Source organism: Labrus bergylta, chromosome 4, assembly GCF_963930695.1.
Source record: "Labrus bergylta chromosome 4, fLabBer1.1, whole genome shotgun sequence".
NCBI lineage: Eukaryota > Metazoa > Chordata > Actinopteri > Labriformes > Labridae > Labrus > Labrus bergylta.
Window position 1 is genome coordinate 3,355,660 of NC_089198.1, and position 19,413 is coordinate 3,375,072.

Genomic DNA, 19,413 nt, shown 5'->3' on the forward strand with positions numbered 1-19,413 from the left:
ACAAGGGCAGTAGGGACCAGCGTTCGAAGTCTTTACGTAGTTTTTCTAGCAGTGGTAAAAAGTTTAATCTAAACAGATCCTCAAATTTATCTGTAAAGTAAACACCAAGATATGTGAAGCCGAGCAGAGTGACTTTGAACGGCAAAGTATGCAGGAGGAAATTACGGGCTTCTGTGTTTAAAGGGAATAGTTCGCTTTTTTTCCAGGTTAAGCTTATAGCCTGAAATCATGCCAAATGACCTAAAAGTCTCGAGGGCAGCTGGAACAGAAACAGAAAGATTAGATTCATATAGAATCAAATCGTCGGCTTATAGTGAGGTTCTTTGCTCAACACCAAATCTATACACACCAGTTATGCGAGGGTTTGATCTATGTGAAATGGCCAGCGGCTCAATTGCAATCGCAAATAGAAGTGGGCTTAAATTACAGCCCTGACGAGTAGAGCGGAAAAGAGAGAAGTATTTAGAGTAGGTGTTATTAGTTCTGACACAGGCGGTAGGGGAGGAGTAGAGCAATCTCACCCAGCTGATAAAAGTTACACCAAAACCAAATCTCTCCAAGGTGTGGAAAAGATAGCCCCACTCCATCCGATCAAAGGCCTTCTCTGCATCCAATGAAATCACAGCCTCCGACACTAAAGAAGTTTATACAGTTTTATAAGATTATACATGACATTAAGGAGGCGCCTTATATTAGAAAACGAGTGCCTATTTTGTATAAAACCTGTCTGGTCAGGGGAAATTATGTGGAGTCAAGCAGTCTCTAAACGCAAAGCTAATAATTTAGATAAGAGTTTTAAATCGACCTGCAGTAAACTTATGGGGCGGTAGCTCCCACAAAGGAGAGGGTCCTTTTTCTTTTTTAGAATTAAAGAAATTGTAGCCTGAGTAAGTGTATGTGGCAGATTAAGGGTGAGTAAGGATTCATTGAACATATCAATGAGGAGTGGTGCTAACTTACTGAAAAATGTCCTATAAAATTCAACTGGATAGCCATCCGGGCCCGATTGCATAACACGCGCAGCTTTATCAAGCTCTTCTATAGAGATAGGCTCATCCAGTCTTGCAGCAAGGTCAGGTCTAATCTTAGGGATGACAAGGGGGGCAAAGAAACTGTTAAATGCTGTAGGGTCATTGGATTGTTCAGCAGTATAAAGGGAGGCATAAAATTGTTTAAACTGTTCGTTAATTAGTTTGGGGTCCGTGGTTATACCTGTTGGAGTTTGGATCTGTGGAATTTGGTGTGACGCTGACTCCTGTCTTAGTTGGTGGGCTAGAAGCTTACTTGCTTTATCCTCCTGCTCATAATAAGTACATCTCGATTTGAAAAGTAGTTCCTCTGCACGGGTGGTAGAAAGAACGTCAAATTCTGCTTGAAGTAGGAGTCGCTCTTTATATAAATCTGGTGTTGGAGCAGTAGAGTAGACCCCATCAATCTGCGCAATCCGCTGAGATATAGCTGCCAATCTCTTACCTCTAATTTTAGCATCGTGAGCACAGTAAGAGATCATTTCTCCCCGTAAATATGCTTTTAATGACTCCCATAACAATGAGGATGAAATTCCTGGAGTTCTGTTAATTTCTAAAAAGAAATCAATCTGCCGAGAGATAAAAAGCCACAAAATCTTAATTTGATAAAAGATGGGTATTCAGTCTCCAGGGTGGTCGAGTATAATCACATCCCATAATTTGTAGCTTCATTAGGACAGGAGCATGATCCGATATAACGATAGGTTCGTACGAACAGGACAGTACTTTTGGGATAAGCTGATTATCATAATATCGCCACTCCTCTAGGTCTACTTTGAAATGAAGAGTGGTACACCTGTCCGACCCACCTCCTCTGCAATTTGCTATGGTCAGCTGGCTTAAGAGGGGTTTCTTGGAGGAAAGCAATGTGAACTCCTAAATGTTCAAGATGTCCAAGTATTTTACTACGTTTGATTGGCTGGTTTAGGCCTTTGCAGTTCCAACTAGAGAATTTTAACACTCCTCCAGTCTGCTGCGCAACTCTAGGTAGGTTCATAAATCAGATGGAAAGGGTATGATAAATAAAGGAAATAAATAATAATCCTGTTCGCAATAACAGACTGGTGCTAGATGAGTCACAAATAAAAAAGTGCATTATAGATAATACCTCACACAATTGTTGAAGGTGCAGCGGCCAAGCTGTATACAAAACAACACAAACAACATCACTCAAAAGGAACTGTGAACAGAAGTGAAGTTCACGCTTCACCCCTCCAAATGCAGCTCTCTTCTTTGAAACAGTGGGGGTATAGTCTGGGAAGATCGAGAGTTTCTTACCCTGGAGAGAAAGAGAGGTGCCACGGAATGTTTCACTGGCACGGCGTAGAATATCATTGCGAACATGGAAGAAATGAACCCTGATGATAAACGGTCGGGGTGCTTCCCTGGGGTGTCTAGCAGGGGCGTCTCGTCCAGGTGAAGCAGGTCCTTTAGCAGTTGGCCGATAAATTCTGTTGGGCGTGGACCCTCTGATCTCTCAGGAATCCCCAGTAGCCGAAGGTTATTCCTCCTCGATCTCCCCTCCAGAGCCTCACATTTGTCCGTCAGAGACTTTACCTCCACCTTCAGTATGTTTACCGTAGCAGCAAGTGAGGAGAGCTGGTCGCTATGGTCGCTTGCCGTCTGCTCTAACTCTTCAATTGTTTGCCCATGCTCGTTAACTTTAGCAGAAGCGGTTCTGTGGCACTTTTGCCAGATTACCAGTGCAGCCCCGTCTATGATTGTATGTTGTGTAGGTTTGATGTTGTATTAATACATACTTGTGTTGTCTAAACAGGAAGCTGCAAATTCAAAGTAAAAAGGTGGCGTTAAACTTGTGCTTGGAATTTATTTTATTTATATATTTATGTGTGTTTCTGTGGTTTAGATGAACTAAAACTATTGATAAAACAAATGTTGTTTTTCCCCTACAGAGTGGTAAGGTGTGCACTAAAAACAAGTAAATATATCCAAACTTAATTTTTATGAATTGCTCTTTATTCAGTTGAATAATTTCTCCTTCATTAGTCAAAGACATTAAAGACAGCACAATTAAATCAATGCACATCAATCGCTCCTACATCCACAGTCATCATTAATTAAATAAAAAGTTAGGAGCTTAAAACGACGGCTCTGAAAGATCTCTGTGAAAAACAGGTTTGGGGAAATTGCAAAAAAACAAAAGGCACTGCAATATCGGTTTAACGATGAATTATCACAGGATTATACAAAAGATTGTTGTTGTGATTTGGTAAAAACAGAAACATGCAGTATACATAAATGCAAAGTCATCCATAAAACTGATTTACTTTTTGCCCTTGCAGCAAAATATAGATTTTGAAACTTGGTTCAGGAACAAAGACCACGCCTCTAACGCAACCTCGCTCATCATTTCGATCTCCGCCATGCATAATACAACAAACTATTCTAAATCAGTATCTTTCTTGGCGTGGTCTTTGTTAGTGAATTGCAAGTTGTAACTCAATATCCACTAAGAAGACTTTAAAACAATGGCACATAATCAGCTTAGCATATTCACTATACAACAGAGGGGCTGCACGGTGGTGCAGTGGTTAGTGCTTGCTGGTTCCTGGTTTGAATCCCCGTCTGACAGGAGTCTTTCTGTGTGGCGTTTGCATGTTCTCCCCGTGCATGTGTGGGTTCTCTCCTGCTTCTCCGTCTTCCTCCCACAGTCAAAAAAAAAACATGCTGGTTAGGTTGGTGACTCTAAATTGTCCCTAGGTGTGAATGTGAGTGTGTCTGGTTCTATATGTCAGCCCTGTGATTGGCTGGTGAACAGTCCAGGGTGTAACCCCGCCTCTTGACCAATGACAGCTGGGTACGGCTCCAACGGCGCACGATCCCAAACAGGTTAAAGCGGTATAGATGATGGATGGATGGATCCAACAGATTTAAAAAAAAAAAAAAAGGTTCATGAGTTCTCTTGATGCACTTGGATTTAATTAACCCCCAAACCAAAGAAAAACAGTAAAGCTTAATGTTTTAGCAGATCATTTTGATCAGTTTATAATGTTTAGAGATGCTTTTATATGACAGATTAATAAAGAGTAACCAAATAGTGTTGTAGTCAAGACCACACTAGACCGACACCAAGGCATACCCGAGACCAGAGTGCTCCGAGACAGAGACAAGACCAAGACCAAGGCAGGGCGAGACCGAGACAAGACCAAGGCAGGGCGAGACAGAGACAAGACCAAGACCAAGGCAGGGCGAGACCGAGACAAGACCAAGGCAGGGCGAGACCGAGACAAGACCAAGACCAAGACCAAGGCAGGGCGAGACAGAGACAAGACCAAGACCAAGGCAGGGCGAGACAGAGACAAGACCAAGACCAAGACCAAGGCAGGGCGAGACCGAGACAAGACCAAGGCAGGGCGAGACAGAGACAAGACCAAGACCAAGGCAGGACGAGACAGAGACAAGACCGAGACAAGACCAAGGCAGGGCGAGACAGAGACAAGACCAAGACCAAGGCAGGGCGAGACAGAGACAAGACCAAGGCCAAGGCAGGGCGAGACCGAGACAAGACCAAGACCAAGACCAAGGCAGGGCGAGACCGAGACAAGACCAAGACCAAGACCAAGGCAGGGCGAGACCGAGACAAGACCAAGGCCAAGACCAAGGCAGGGCGAGACAGAGACAAGACCAAGACCAAGACCAAGGCAGGGCGAGACCGAGACAAGACCAAAACCAAGGCAGGGCGAGACCGAGACAAGACCAAGACCAAGGCAGGACGAGACCGAGACAAGGCCAAGGCCAAGGCAGGGCGAGACCGAGACAAGACCAAGACCAAGGCAGGGCGAGACCGAGACAAGACCAAGACCAAGGCAGGGCGAGACCGAGACAAGACCAAGGCCAAGGCAGGGCGAGACCGAGACAAGACCAAGGCCAAGGCAGGGCGAGACCGAGACAAGACCAAGGCCAAGGCAGGGCGAGACCGAGACAAGACCAAGGCAGGGCGAGACCGAGACAAGACCAAGGCAGGGCGAGACCGAGACAAGACCAAGGCCAAGGCAGGGCGAGACCGAGACAAGACCAAGGCAGGGCGAGACCGAGTCAAGAAACATAAATATCATTAAAAAATCATCACCTTGTTTGCAGGGGGCTTGTCACTCACTTAGACTTAAACTCCAGGAAGGTTGTGGCCGTAACCGGGGGATAAAAATCAAACTACAAATGAATTGAAGTTATTTGTTTATTAGCATCCATGTCGATGTATTGGAATCCCTACACAAAATGATTTGAATCATGCAAACTAAGCTCGTGTTGATCAAGATTTGGATTTGTTAGTTGGTATGTTCCCCTAGTTCTGGTCTTGGAGGAATCAGTGAAGTCTTTGTCTCTTGGTTTTAGTTGGCGTGTCGCTGCAAAAGGTAGAAGTTTCTCTGTCTAGTTCAGCCATGATCTCTGCTTTTTCTCTTACGTCCTCCAGGGACTGCACTCTTTTACTCCAGCCTGGTTTGGCCTCAGATTTCTCTGCTTCCACGAGCATGTCAACGTACTCAGTTGCTCTTCCAACTTCTCAACCAAAGATTCAAGCTGCTTTCTTTCTCTGATGACCTCCTTTGTCATCGTTAAGCCGTTGGTTTCCATTTTACTCAAATCATCGAAGAATCTCTTCATGCTTTTTGTCCCCATGTCCCAGAACATCTCATCAGAACTTCCACTCATGCTGTCTGCAGCAGATGCTGTGGGGTCTGCGAACAACGATGAATTATTCAATTTGAAGTGAATCGGGAGCCCAGTTTTTGTTTGAGGACACGGGATGCCTGCAGCCTTGATCGCCTGGAGAACAGGTGGACGCTGGTCATCAGCAAACGTCACCAGAACCCTGAGGTTTTCTGCGATGTCTTTGCCAAAGATTGAGAGCCCAGAATCGAACACATATTTCTGAGACGGTGTGAGTCGAGCTAAAGAGGCCTGAGCAACAAAACACACAGCATCAATTTCACTAACACCACGCTGAGAAGAGAAGAGATTCCTCAGCTGGTCTGTGATCTCTCTGTCTCTCTCTATGCCTCTGGTGTCTCCAAAGCCTGGAGTGTCAATGATGGTCACTGAGTAATCTATTTTAAAGCCTTCCTGGTGGTTGATTTTGTACACAGTGACTTCATGAATATCATCTTTGATTTATTCATGTGAAGAGAAACTCACCGTTCAGTTTGAGTCTGATCAGGACGCACGCACGCACGCACGCGCACGCAACTGGTTTCTGTGTCAGTTTACATGAAATGTGACGCTACGAGCTAGCTAAAGAGCGCTAACATTAGCATGCTAACACAACAACACAGGACACAGGTGATTGCAGCTCGAGCTAAAGGATGACTTTGTGTGCTGCTTGCACTAAACTCCTCAGTGAGCACTCCAGTGGAGGGGGGTTGGAGGTGTGTCTCTGGAGGAGAGCGGAGACTTCAGTATGGAGGAGGCGTGGCCTAACAGAAGTTTGTTTTGGTTTCATGCTGGTGATCTACTGGATCAAAAAGTCACACATTTAAAACAGTTGTTCAACAATCACTGAAACCGCTTAATGAGGAACATTTTCACTAGCAAAAAATAAAAACAGAGACGGAAGAGTTGTGTGAAGATGAACGAGTTTATTGTTGTTCAGGAATGTGAAAGAGGAAAGTGAGTCGACATCAGACGCTCACTCACAGATTCAACACGGAGGTCAGACTGACCTTTGGAGCAGCTTTTTAACTCACATATTTGATTACTCTTCGTTTTCTTTTGAGGTGTTGACTAAACTCGACGACCATTTTTGAGGTCACAAAGGATTTCGCTCCTGCTGTGTAGAGGCATTGTGTTTATGAGCAGAGGGTAATGTGTGTGAGACTGCCGTTAAAATCGATGATGATTTTTGGTTTCAGGTGTGGAGAACAAGCGCACATACTTTCTGCATCAGGAAAAACATGCAACACCGACAGCAGTAAAACAGGAAACAGTTTTAACTACATGACAAGCTTTTCAGCTGTTTTTAAATGTAACAAGAGGAGAGACGTCTATGGGACTGATCCCTTTGTGCACTTAATATTCATAGATCCATTTTACCTCAGAAATGATCAGAGTCAAATCAACAACCCAAAAGCATTTTCAATAAAAAGGCCCCAAACACACGGACATCAATTATTCAGGTGATGAGTCGTAAAAATAAACAACCAAAACAAACACGAGATATGATGCATAAAGACTCTCAACACTGTGGCTGCCAAAAGGTTTACTTATTTAGTGTTGTAGTTGAGACCACAAGAACCAAGACCAAGTCATACCCGGGACCAGAGTGCTCTGAGACAAGACCAAAACATTTAGGGATCAAGACTGAGTCAAGACCAAGACCTTTAGGGATCAAGACTGAGTCAAGACCAAAACATTTAGGGATCAAGACTGAGTCAAGACCAAAACATTTAGGGATCGAGACTGAGTCAAGACCAAAACATTTAGGGATCAAGACTGAGTCAAGACCAAAACATTTAGGGATCAAGACTGAGTCAAGACCAAGACCTTTAGGGATCAAGACTGAGTCAAGACCAAAACATTTAGGGATCGAGACTGAGTCAAGACCAACACCAAGGCAGGGCAAGACTGAGTCAAGACCAAGACCTTTAGGGATCAAGATCGAGTCAAGACCAAGACCAGGGTAGGACGAGACTCAGTCAAGACCAAGACCTTTAGGGATCAAGATCGAGTCAAGACCAAGACCAGGGTAGGACGAGACTCAGTCAAGACCATGGCAGGGCGAGACTCAGTCAAGACCAGGGCAGGGCGAGACTCAGTCAAGACCATGGCAGGGCGAGACTCAGTCAAGACCATGGCAGGGCGAGACTCAGTCAAGATCAGGGCAGGGCGAGACTCAGTCAAGACCAGGGCAGGGCGAGACTCAGTCAAGACCAGGGTAGGACGAGACTCAGTCAAGACCAGGGCAGGGCGAGACTCAGTCAAGACCATGGCAGGGCGAGACTCAGTCAAGACCAGGGCAGGGCGAGACTCAGTCAAGATCAGGGCAGGGCGAGACTCAGTCAAGACCAGGGCAGGGCGAGACTCAGTCAAGACCAGGGCAGGGCGAGACTCAGTCAAGACCAGGGCAGGGCGAGACCGGTCTTGGTCTACAAGACTACACTTATTTATTTGCTACACGAAGAACACGTCGTTTCATCACGCTGGCTCTAAACGCCGCGCTCTTTGATGCTCATCTCTTTGGCAGCCGCAGTGTCGAGAGTCTTCGTGCAGCACAGCCCGTTGAAGATGAACGTTTGAGGTCGTATTTAACCGAGCGGAGCGCCGTCTCGTGAGGCGTCTTCAGGAGCGGTGGTCACAGAAGCGACAGGAACAGAGACTCAGTACTGTACATACACACACATGAACATGTTACAGGAAGCATTCAGCCAGGTTCACTCTCTGTGTTGTTTTCTTATTTGACCTAAACATCAGAGCAGCCTCTTTAAAAAAAAAAAAAAAAAGAAATGTAACAGAGATAAAAAGAAACAAACGACGACAGCTGGTGACTGACTCGTGTTTGACGTCTGCACTTCCAGACCAAACGTAACAAAAGGAATATCTGTAACACAGATTCAAGTTGAGCTGCCACATTAACCCTTTAGCTGCAACAGTACAAATAAATAAGAAAAAGAAGGGGACATTACTTCATGTTGGACACACACCGTTTTTCTTTACAGGCCGACTTCCCATCAAGTCACATGGGACTGAGGCTGACCTGCCAGAAATGCGTCAACATCCGATTTATTTTAACATAACACGGCTCCAAATGACTCGTAGAGAGGAAAAGGTTCAGTAGGTTGATTTAACTTAGAGCGCTGACAAAAGCGGTCATTGCTCCAGGAAGAAAGGAAGGGGGGGGGGAGTCGTCCGAACGTCACATTCTTTAGAAGATGTTTTAGTAACCAACAGGCTCAGGCCGTTCCCCTACAGTTAGACCTTTTATTTTGGTAAACTCATGTTTTTGTTACCTCTGAAGAAGGGGTTAAATCTCTCTCTTTCAGCGCCGCCACACTCCGTTAACGAAAACGGTCATTCAATCTTGCAGAACTCTTTGTTAGAACGCCATTTTTCAAACTTTACCCTTAAAGACAAAAGAGGTGCGGGTTTTTTTTTTTTAAATTGCTCCAGTTAATCTCCAACGAGTAGCAGTGAAAAAACGCCGTAAAGACCTGATACTGATATCGATATTGGGTAGGGAAAAGAAATCTGATGCCGATATGTCGACTGATATCTTTCTCAGATCTATGCCCGTATCAGCATATCCAGTGACTATCGACATCGGCTAATTATATCTCAGATATGCGCCGATATTACTCGATTTATTCACCAGTTAAACAGCATTTCATTTGAGTTTCATTGTATAACACTAGCAGTTTTCTTTCACCAGCAGAGGGCGCTATATGGATTACAACAAGCATCATCACTCTGCAGAGTGTGGAGCGGTGATGCACGTACATGCTCAGTTATTTTCCAGCAGAGTGACCATCTCGTCTTCATTATAAATCTTTTCAACAAGAGTTTGTTAACTGAGGGATCAACACAATAAATCAATATAACTCTACAGATCAAACACAGATCTAAGAAAGATATCGGCTGATGAGATTTTTTCTCTCGCCAATATCGATGTCTATATTGGCCACAAAAATCCCATAGCCCTCTATCACAGCACGACACTGCACAGTGATGATGCTTGATGTAATCTGTATAGCACCCCCTGCTGGTGAAAGAGAACTGCCAGTGTAATACAATGAAACTCAAAGGAAATGCTGTTTGATTGGTGAATAAATCTCCTAACATCGGCGCATATCGGAGATAAATGAGCCGATACAGATACTTGATATGCTGATATCGGCCGATATTTTTTTAAGTTGATGAAATACTGACATGCTTTTAACTCTGCAGCAGAAACGCCTCCAACACTTCTGATGCTGTCGAAGTAAACGCCTGAATCAGACTTAAAAACTGAATCAGACGTGAAGGCAAACACGACATCGCAGTGTGTTTCTTGTTTAGACTGTGAGGAGCATTTGTGAGTGAAGAGATGTTACAACGAGGATTTCTGTGTTTTTGTCGGCCGTCTTAAGGCTCAGGAGTTTGTCAGAAATGGGAGGAATTGTCTAACTAAAAAACTAAAACTTTTCTTCTTACTACAGCTCAAGCAGCATGATGAACTGGAGCGTCAGCAGCTCGGGGGGTTGGGAGCTTTTCCTCCTTCAGCTACGACGACAGAGAGATGTCGGTAGTGGAACTGATGCTTCTGTTTTTTGCGAGAATACAAACTAAGTCGAGGTGAGCGGAGCGACAACACCTAAAGAAAACAAACAACACACCACACCTCTGACGCTGAAACGCGCACGCAGCTCACAGACTGAACTGTCCTTCAGTAGCCCAGGTCCAGCTGGATTTTGTGCTCAAAAAGGGCGATTAGCAGCATGATGCAGAAGCCCAGCAGGATGCCGGCGTTCTGCAGCAGGAAGAAGCCGCAGTGGCTGAAGCCGTGGTCCCCGGCGTCGTTGTGCAACATCTCCGGCACCTGGACAGAGAAGAGTGATTTTAACAACTTGAAGAGGAACTTCATCTACCAGCTAGGACTACATGGTATCATCATGACCTTTAGACTAGAATCAAGCTGTAGTCAAGTGAAGAGGGACCCTGCAGGAAATCCTGTCTTTGCAAAACGTTCTCGTCTGTGTGTGAGAAGGTGTCTGCTTCACAGGGCGCAGTGCTGAGCTGTGGCCACCAGGGGTCAGCATCAAACATTGGAACATTTGCTGTTTTCTCTCAGTTGGCAGCAGGTTTTGACAGCTCACTGTTTTTGTGGTTGTGTAAAACTTCAACATGTGACCTGTTTATATAAAAAGTGTGTGTGCGTGTGTGTGAAGAGGCCAGCTGGTCGTGAAGGTCGAGCTGAAGCACTGGTGACAGCTCAGACGCAGCTGACGAGAGCACTTTCAGACTCTTTTCAACATCTCGACCCGACGTCGCTTTTAACCCATGAATCGCATGCTTGTCCACGCCATCTCTGCTTTTACAGATTTATAATTTGGCACGTTAATGTAATTCCACCGCAGCCTTTAATTTGTAACACAACGACCATGCAGGGTTTTATTTTTCATATCAAAGTATCAATTAGGGCCGTCAGTGATGTAATGAAGCTCTGAATTAATACATAATGTATTTTTTTATTTTTTTCTCTCATGTTGTTTTGTCCCTTCAGGCTCTCCGTAGATAGTGGTCCTCAGTGTCTCCCTGTAGTCTCAGTGATGTAAAAGAAGGACACTGCTGCATCTTTGAATGTCTCATTTCACTTTAACAAACTCTCAGACAGTAATATCCACCTGATGACATCACACATTGACCTTATGACATCACACATTGACCACAGTGCACATTGTTACCGTTCCTTTGAGCTGTTTGACGTCACTTTGGGATCACTAACCTCTTCCTGTTTCTGGGCTTTTTCAAAATCTCAAAGTTCCTCGAAAAGGACAGCAGACTTCAGATTAGTCACTTCCTGTGAAGTGGCTGCATGTCTGTGACGAGTCAACTGTTTTGTTCGTGGTGCGTTTAAGTGCATGAGAGAAAAAAACGTCGACTCACCATGTCCACCAGAGCCACGTACATGAAGAGCCCGGCTGTCAGGGCGAATATCCACATGGAGATGTTATCTGCGTAGTGTCCGATCAGGATCCCCGTCACCATCCCCAGGTAGGCCATCATGGCCGACAACACGTTGTAGAGGATGGCCTGACGCACAGTCATACCGGCCTTGAGGAGAACCGCAAAGTCACCTGGGAAACGGAGTGCACATTTCATTCTGTCATCCATCTTAAAAAAAATAATACTGCATGAAGAAACATCTCTATTGTTTGTGCTCTATCAGCACACGATGTGAGCGACCGTCAGTATAACTATATCATCTTGATTCTATTGTTTCCTAGTTGAGTGTTGCGACTCCTCGCTGCTCGCCGTTTTAACCCCGATGCCCCGTTTCCATTTCCCTCTCTGCTGCTCTCGTAGACGGACGAGGAAAGAGGAAGCTCTATGAGGCACTGACACTCACTTTAATCACTCACCACATACTCTGTGAGTAATACAGATTCTACTGAAGAGTACGTCATACAAACCCACTAAATAACAACGACCTGACTCAGTATGCTAACGACAAAACACTTTAATAAAGAAGCGTGTCATACTGCCAACTCTTCTGAATCTGCGGCTGAGAGAGGATGAAACCAAACGTCTTACCTAACTCGTGAGGCAGCTCGTGGCAGAAAACAGCCACAGACGTGCTGAGACCGCTGGACAGACCCTCGGTGAAGGCAGCACCTGCACAGCGAGATATTCAAACACACAATAAACACTTCTGAACGACGAGAAGGTGACACGCCAACATGTTAACATGGCTGCGGTTTGTGCTTTGAAGATCCAAACTGTTAGCTACTTTCAGGTCAGTTTTGTTGAATTTTAAAAGACATAAGAAGGAGAACCCTCATTTACATGATGGCCACTTTACAGAATAAGACGCCGCTTCCATCTGGCGTTTTTTTCTGAGCGTCTTTTTTCAACCCACCGATAGCCAGCCCATCGCTGAAGTTGTGCAGTCCATCTCCCATGATCACCATCCAGGCGAGCGTTGCCACGCCGGCCTCCTGGAAGTGCTGCTCCGAGTAGGAGTGGGAGTGGCTGTGCGGGTGGTGGTTCTGGGAGTGGTGGTGGTGCAGGATGTGGTGGTAGTCGTGGTGGTGGTGGTGCATGCTGTCCGCCTGGCCAACCGTGTCGTGAAAGTGCGAGTGACATTTGTTCTCACAGTCCTCGGCGGTGTAGGCGGCGGCACCAGATGGCAACACGGACACCTGCGGCGCCAGCATCACCTGCTCCTCCTCGGCCACGCTGCTTCCATGCAGGTTGTTTGAGTGGTCGCCGAACAAACCTGCGCCATTCGTCTCCACATCTGGAGAAAGACGATAACATTCAAATCACCATCTGTTATCCTCTAAATGCTACAGTTCTTTTTCTGTTGAGCAGTTAGTTTGTGGTGTCCCTCAAGGCTCTGTTCTTAGCCCCTTATTGTTTTCTCTAAATTGGGTGTCTTTGACCAGATTATTCAATATCATAGTGTGTTTCTCTCTTTTTATGCAGATGACACTCTCTTATATATGCCAGACATCCTGAAGTTATACAAAGATCCTGAGAGTCAGAGAAAAATACATTTTACCCAAAAATCTAGGAGCTCATTTTATGCTAACCTTAACAATTAGCCCTACATTTAAAAAAAAGGCTGCAAGACTCATGGATTTTATTTGATGCTTGCTTCTGTTTGGAAAGATAAGGACAAAAATACGGTTGTTTCTTCGAGGTCAACCCAATTACAGATATAGGGTTGTTAAATTACTTTTACTTTATTGAGACCAAAAGGAAACCTCTGATGTTGAAAAATGAAGCAAATACTAAATTAATAAAAACTGTAGTTCCTTGAGTGCCAACTGGAGGCTGGCTCCGAAAACCAAAGAATCCCCATTAGGTCGATAAAGTAGAAACTGTAGAGGGTTGTAATATTCTTGTAATTGATCTGTTTTGATTGTTTTAAGGATTAAAATCATGGAAAACAAATGCATGGTTAGGGGCGTGGCTACATATGACTGACAAACGGGCAGATTATAGCTGTTTGTCAGGTGGCTTTGCTTCACCTCTCTACCTCTTGCTAGATTGATCCGAAGTAAGGTAGAGACAGAATTACCAATTTTTGTCCACCGCCAACATCGGGCTTCAAAACGTCTCTTTGGACACCAACGGGAGAAGTCACGAGACATTCTAACAGAGATTTTTCTTTTTTAAATTGTGATTTTAAAAACGAAGGATTTCAGACTTTCTGTGAAAAGTTTTTCTTCCACCTCAGAGATGAAGTGAAATTTCATTCTTTTTTGTTTCTGTATCTCATTCCACCTTCAGCTGGTTTCAGGTCGTTCTCCTCCAGAGCAGGCTGCTTCTCCGGATCTGCTTTGTCGTTCTGATCCCACTTCTTTTGGACCTGTTTGGAGAGTTATCAAAATATAATAACCGTAAAATCCAATTTATGAGACAAACTTTTGAAACCTTTTTTTTTTTTCACATCTTAAATTTTGTCTGAGTCCTATATCCAGTATAAAATGCGGACACGCCGTCATGATAGTAAGTGCGGCAGCTGCCACCATCACCACACTGCACGCGACCAGACTCGATTGAAAATAAGCCCCAGTTCATTTTGTATTGCAATGTGTGCTGGGCTCCTTAATGAGGTCATAATGTGCATTTAGCAAACTGTGGTTTACTGTTCAGTATGTGTATAGCTGCTTTGATTGAAAAGACTCCTCAGCTGAAGACAACAACCCTCTGAGAGAACCCCAAAAACAGACTGGGGCTTAAATACTGGTACACTTATATTCCAGATTTTAAAAACCAAACACAGAAGGAACAAAGTCTGACCTTTTGTTTCTTGTCTTTATACATCTTTGCCAGCGTCAGGAAGTGTTCGATCAGAAACATGATGTAGACTCCGCTCAGAGCTGTCAGACCCTTCCACACAGGGTCCAGGTTCTCCTCCTGCTCCTGGTGCGCTTGATGTCCCTCCGAGAAATTCATCCCAGGATTCTCGTGGTGGTGATGGTGGGCGAAGGAAAGAGACTGACGGGATGAAGCGACAAACACTTCATGAATCTCTACCGTTATCAAAGTTTAAACTAAATCACAGACAGACACGACCTGGCCTCTGGACCGACAACAAATCTACTTGGGTCAGACTTGAGGTGATTTTGGTTGGTTCAAACCTGTGGACTACAAAATTAGGGGACTTAACACTTGAACTGCCTGGTCCATTTGATACAACCTCTGGTGGGATAGTTTGTTTGGGTTGGGGAGGTGTGAATGCTCAAAGGAACTCTGGTCAAACATGCAGAGGCTTTTTAGGTCGGGTACAATCACTTCTATCTGAACCACTTCTCTTGACCGCTTCCATCGCTGCAACACCTGTTGACCTGATAACTGCTCTCATATCTGACAAACCGAGGGGTGTCCAAAACGGCCGTGTGGGGGGGGGGTGTCTTAAAGCCGCCTACCTTCTCTGGTCCAAACAAATCCAGATCATTCAGGAGCAGAATCTAAAGTTAGAAGGAGGACATACTGGCTGCTGCATTGTTGCACTTCAACATAGCATGTTTCCTTAATGTCTGATCAGATAGTACTATAGGTCACTTAAGTTGTTACTACATCTCTGGTCAGACAACCTGGGGCAAAGAAAAGAATCAAGTTGTTTTTCTGAATTGGAAAGTGTAGACAGGAAACAGGACAGAGACATTTAAAAAGGCTCAAAATTATTTATGTCTTCCTTTTGCAAAACACGATTAAAGGGATCATGCTGCAAGATGTTTAATAAAATTCCCGTGATAAATAACCAGAGTTGTAAAAAATAACTGGATGTTCATCGTCTGGCTGACTCACGTGGGGGATGAGATGAAGGAAGGCGTCTCCGCTGAGCGTGCCGACAGCCAGCGCCACCAGGAAGCTGAGGAGGAACTTGAAGAAAACTCTGTTCATGAGCGGGATGAGCACGACGCCGAGCAGCGACAGCAGGCTGATGATGGTGATGGAGATGAAGCCTCCGACCCACGCTTGAATAAACACAACAACCGGATCAAACACCTCATCTACCGGAGAATTCTGCAGAAACTTCACCTCCATGTTCACTTTTTAATCCTCTGACTGATATGTCATGAATTCTTGATCTCACCTGTCATGATGCTTTTGCTGCTTTCTCCACCGGAGCGCTCGCTGAAGTCGTGGTCCAAGTTGTCGTGGTCGTGGTGACCGTGAGCATGCTTATGATCTAGAGATCGGAGAGAGATTAAATTCATCCAGTTGAGTCATGAGTAAAAACATCTGTAACACCCCTGGTCTTAAAGGGATGCTTCACCATGAAACATGAGTCTGTATTGACATTGGGTTATATATGTAGAAATGTGAAATACATTTTGAAGTTGGAGCCTTCTTGACCGAGAAAAGGCAGAAAGTGTCTTTTTGGCTCGTGTGGATGAAAGACACCAAATCCCAGAATGCACAGCACCGCAGGCCACTCCCACTAAGGTCCTGTATTTCAGAATCCCTCTCTCTGATTTCTGACTCTATCCGCTGTCCTGTCTGAATTGAATTAATAAATGAAAACAATCTCGGTCCCTCGCTCGTTCTTACCTCTCTCCCCGTGTTGTGCGGCATCTCCGTCCAGGATGCACGCGTCGCTGTCAATCTGGTTGAGGAGGGCTGGGCAGAGGATGCTGAAGTCGCTGAGGGTCATGCTCCCCTCCACAGACATCCCATGTGAGGAGAGGATGCTGGAGGCGTTCAGACACTAGAAATAAAAAAAAACACAAATGAAGTGAAAACGACGGCACTCGTTGAGGAAAAACGGTAAAAAAAAAAAACCCACACATTGAAAACCAGAGAGTCTCTCTCAGGGCGCACGCACACTGGTAACAGATCGCCTCGTGTGAGTGCGCCCTTAAGCAGAGAAAAAGAATCTCAGAAAACATGCTCCAGACGCCTCGTTTTAATCTTTAAAGTTTCTTCTCAGCGGTGACTCACTTCCTAAAGCCTAAAGTATAACTCTTGTTTTATTATTTACATAAAGGTTATCATGATACTACAACTTCAAACTCTTCTTTACCCACACCAGTCAAAAAACAAAACTACTATACTGATATTTCTTTCATTACCACGGCAACAAGGAGTGACCTCCTGGGCGCCTGAGCTGCATATATAAACAAGATCCAGCTCCTTCCCTGCATGTGTGTGCACAGCCTCGAGCCCGGTCTTTATTTCTAAACAACCGATGAAAGTTTTCTCCGTGTGACACTCGTCTGTTCTCTTCCTGAACGGCGCCGCGCTCCGTCTCCGTTTCAAATACGCTGCAAGTCTTATTTTGACGGCGCACGCCTCAAGCCGGACGGAAGAGCTAGGCCTGGACAGGAAGTCAGACAAGGGAGGCTCTCAATCAAAACAATAACTAAAGATGACACCGAGGCTGGCGGGGAATCATGGGAGTGATTCTCCCCCCCCCCCCCGATGAAAACGTTACCAAGGTGACTGTAGTCATGATGAGCTAAGGTATCACAGCAGCTCATACAGCTTCAGTACGGCAGTTTCCACGGCAACAAGAAAGGACAACATGGTGTCACAACATCTGATATTCAACATATTCAAACGATGTCCAGCTGATGTCCTACCTCCACTCGGTCCTCGCTCCGGTTGCCGGGAAGCCCTCGGTGTACACGCTCGTGCTCGTGGTTCAGGTGGCCCCCCTCGCTGACTGCGGCTGACTCTGTCCGGTTTGCAGAGAGCAGTCCAGCAGCGGTCTGCGTGGCCGTCTGTCCCCTTTGTCTTTTATTACCGTCTGCTCTCGCCACCAGCTGGGCGCTGTACGGCGCCGTGGAGCCGCCCTCCTGCGCCGCTGGCTTCCTGTCACTCGCATCGTGACTGTCATTATGCGGACGGTGGTTATGGTGGCCGTTGTGGTGATTGTGATGATGGTGGTGATTGTGATGATGATGGCCTGCTTGCTCGTGGTGCTGCACCCTCACCGCCCTGATGCGATTCAAACCCACGTTCTGTAAGAGGCGCTTCAGACCGGCCAGAGAGATGGTGCCGTTCTCTCCGTACCTGTTCGGTTTAATAAAACGCCACAGTTACACGTCAAACACATTCAGGTGTAAAGTATGAAACGTTTGTCGGCCTTAGTTTTTAATCAAACGTTAACTTCAGCAGCTCACCTGTTGAACAAAGCCTCCAGGTGTTGTCTCTGACTCTGCTCCGCCCTCTGGGAGTCCACCACAGCCGGCAGTAAACGCACCGCGCTGAGCGTCTCCGTTGTGGGCGGGCTGCATTCCAAACCCACCGACCCGTCGCCACCGGACCAAGTCAAGACTAGGAGGAGCATCACGGCCATGACGGCTCGACTCCTCTCCTCAACCATCGTCTCTGCCGGGGAAACAAACACACAACGTTCAGGACCAGAGAAGGTAGGCACTTTTAAGACCCCCCCCCCCCACACGGCCGTTTTGGACGCCCCTCGGTTTGTCAGATATGAGAGCAGTTATCAGGTCAACAGGTGTTGCAGCGATGGAAGCGGTCAAGAGAAGTGGTTCAGATAGAAGTGATTGTACCCGACCTAAAAAGCCTCTGCATGTTTCTAATAAGCTCCACGAGCAGAAACGTGCTCAAACTAGGATCAATATTGGAGATGCTTTTGAAAAATGGAGAGAGGTTAGAACACAGAAAGGTTTACAGACCCATGCAGAGCTGGATAAACACTGAAGCTTCAGAGTCCACCACATGGTGACCTGCGTGAGCATCCACTCTAGAAAGGAGGGGGGCGGGGGGAGACAGCGCTCAACAATGTTTAGAATTTGGACTGCAGTACCCATTTTAAACACTAGGTGTCAGAGTTACGAAAGAGACAGTATCGTTGTAGAATGCGTGGCTGTCATTAATCTGCACATCAGTTGGATGAAGCTCAATGAGATATTTCTGTTGAGAAATAAGAGAAATACACCTGCTAGAATTTGAGTTTTTTTGCATTAAAATTTTCCATTTAATGAATATTATACAAAATGCTTCAGTACATACAGTTAATAAAGGCTGTTTTAAGGTATAATTCACCATTTCTGTATTTTTTTATGCTCAATATGGCCCCTGAGGCGTGGCTGATTAAGAATATTGTCTTCCATCTCTGAACAATCCTGAACATTCAGTCAGTATGTCAATGGTTCCGATAACATTAGAAATATTTCACTGGGACAGAACAAACCGAGGAGAAATGTGGTTCTAATCACCGGACCTGAACCCTACTGATGGCTGAAATAAATAACAGAAGGTGGATTTCTTTTGAATCTACTTAAGAAAATCTCCGTCGTGTAAGCTGTTTATTTTCACTGCCCCCCCCCCACAGGAGAATTAAACGTTCATGCTGGAATTAAAAGTCTGCTAATCTTCATCGTTCAGGTTGCTGAAAATGTTCTGGTCGTTTTTGAGGGACTTTGTGTTGCCCCTGGTTACCCTGAACAGTGGCTGTTTTCAAAACCTCCTACATACTACTATCCAACATGCTATCCATCAAAAGTTGCAAACACCTGCACGCTGTCTAGATTGCACAGATACATTGGCAACCTTTTGTTACAGAAAGTGTCGTAGTACTCAAAATCGGTCGTGTTCTCAAGGCCACTTTTTGAAGGTCAGTATTATTTTAAATCAAGACCAGTCAAGATCACCACTGATTGGCTATATTTCCATGTCATCACTGTGATTAGAAGGAAAATGCCTTATAGAAAGAACTTATAGAACTAATAACTTCAATTCGTTTGTTGAT

The 19,413-nt window shown here is 45.2% G+C and overlaps 1 protein-coding gene across 2 annotated transcripts in view; it reads right to left on the reverse strand.

Moving 5' to 3' along the window:
- Positions 1 to 6,602: 6,602 nt before the first annotated feature.
- Positions 6,603 to 19,413, reverse strand: part of slc39a6 (solute carrier family 39 member 6) — a 17,432-nt gene continuing 4,621 nt past the window's right edge. For both annotated transcript variants that reach the window (XM_065953521.1, XM_065953520.1), the window contains exons 2-12: positions 17,819 to 18,026; positions 17,276 to 17,708; positions 16,245 to 16,401; positions 15,787 to 15,882; positions 15,498 to 15,667; positions 14,487 to 14,684; positions 13,968 to 14,052; positions 12,595 to 12,975; positions 12,270 to 12,350; positions 11,622 to 11,812; positions 6,603 to 10,554 (exon numbers count right to left, since the gene is read on the reverse strand). In XM_065953521.1, the coding sequence (XP_065809593.1) occupies positions 10,402 to 10,554; positions 11,622 to 11,812; positions 12,270 to 12,350; positions 12,595 to 12,975; positions 13,968 to 14,052; positions 14,487 to 14,684; positions 15,498 to 15,667; positions 15,787 to 15,882; positions 16,245 to 16,401; positions 17,276 to 17,708; positions 17,819 to 18,021 (2,148 nt within the window). In that variant the 5' untranslated portion in view covers positions 18,022 to 18,026 and the 3' untranslated portion in view covers positions 6,603 to 10,401. The remainder of the gene's footprint in view (positions 10,555 to 11,621; positions 11,813 to 12,269; positions 12,351 to 12,594; positions 12,976 to 13,967; positions 14,053 to 14,486; positions 14,685 to 15,497; positions 15,668 to 15,786; positions 15,883 to 16,244; positions 16,402 to 17,275; positions 17,709 to 17,818; positions 18,027 to 19,413) is intronic.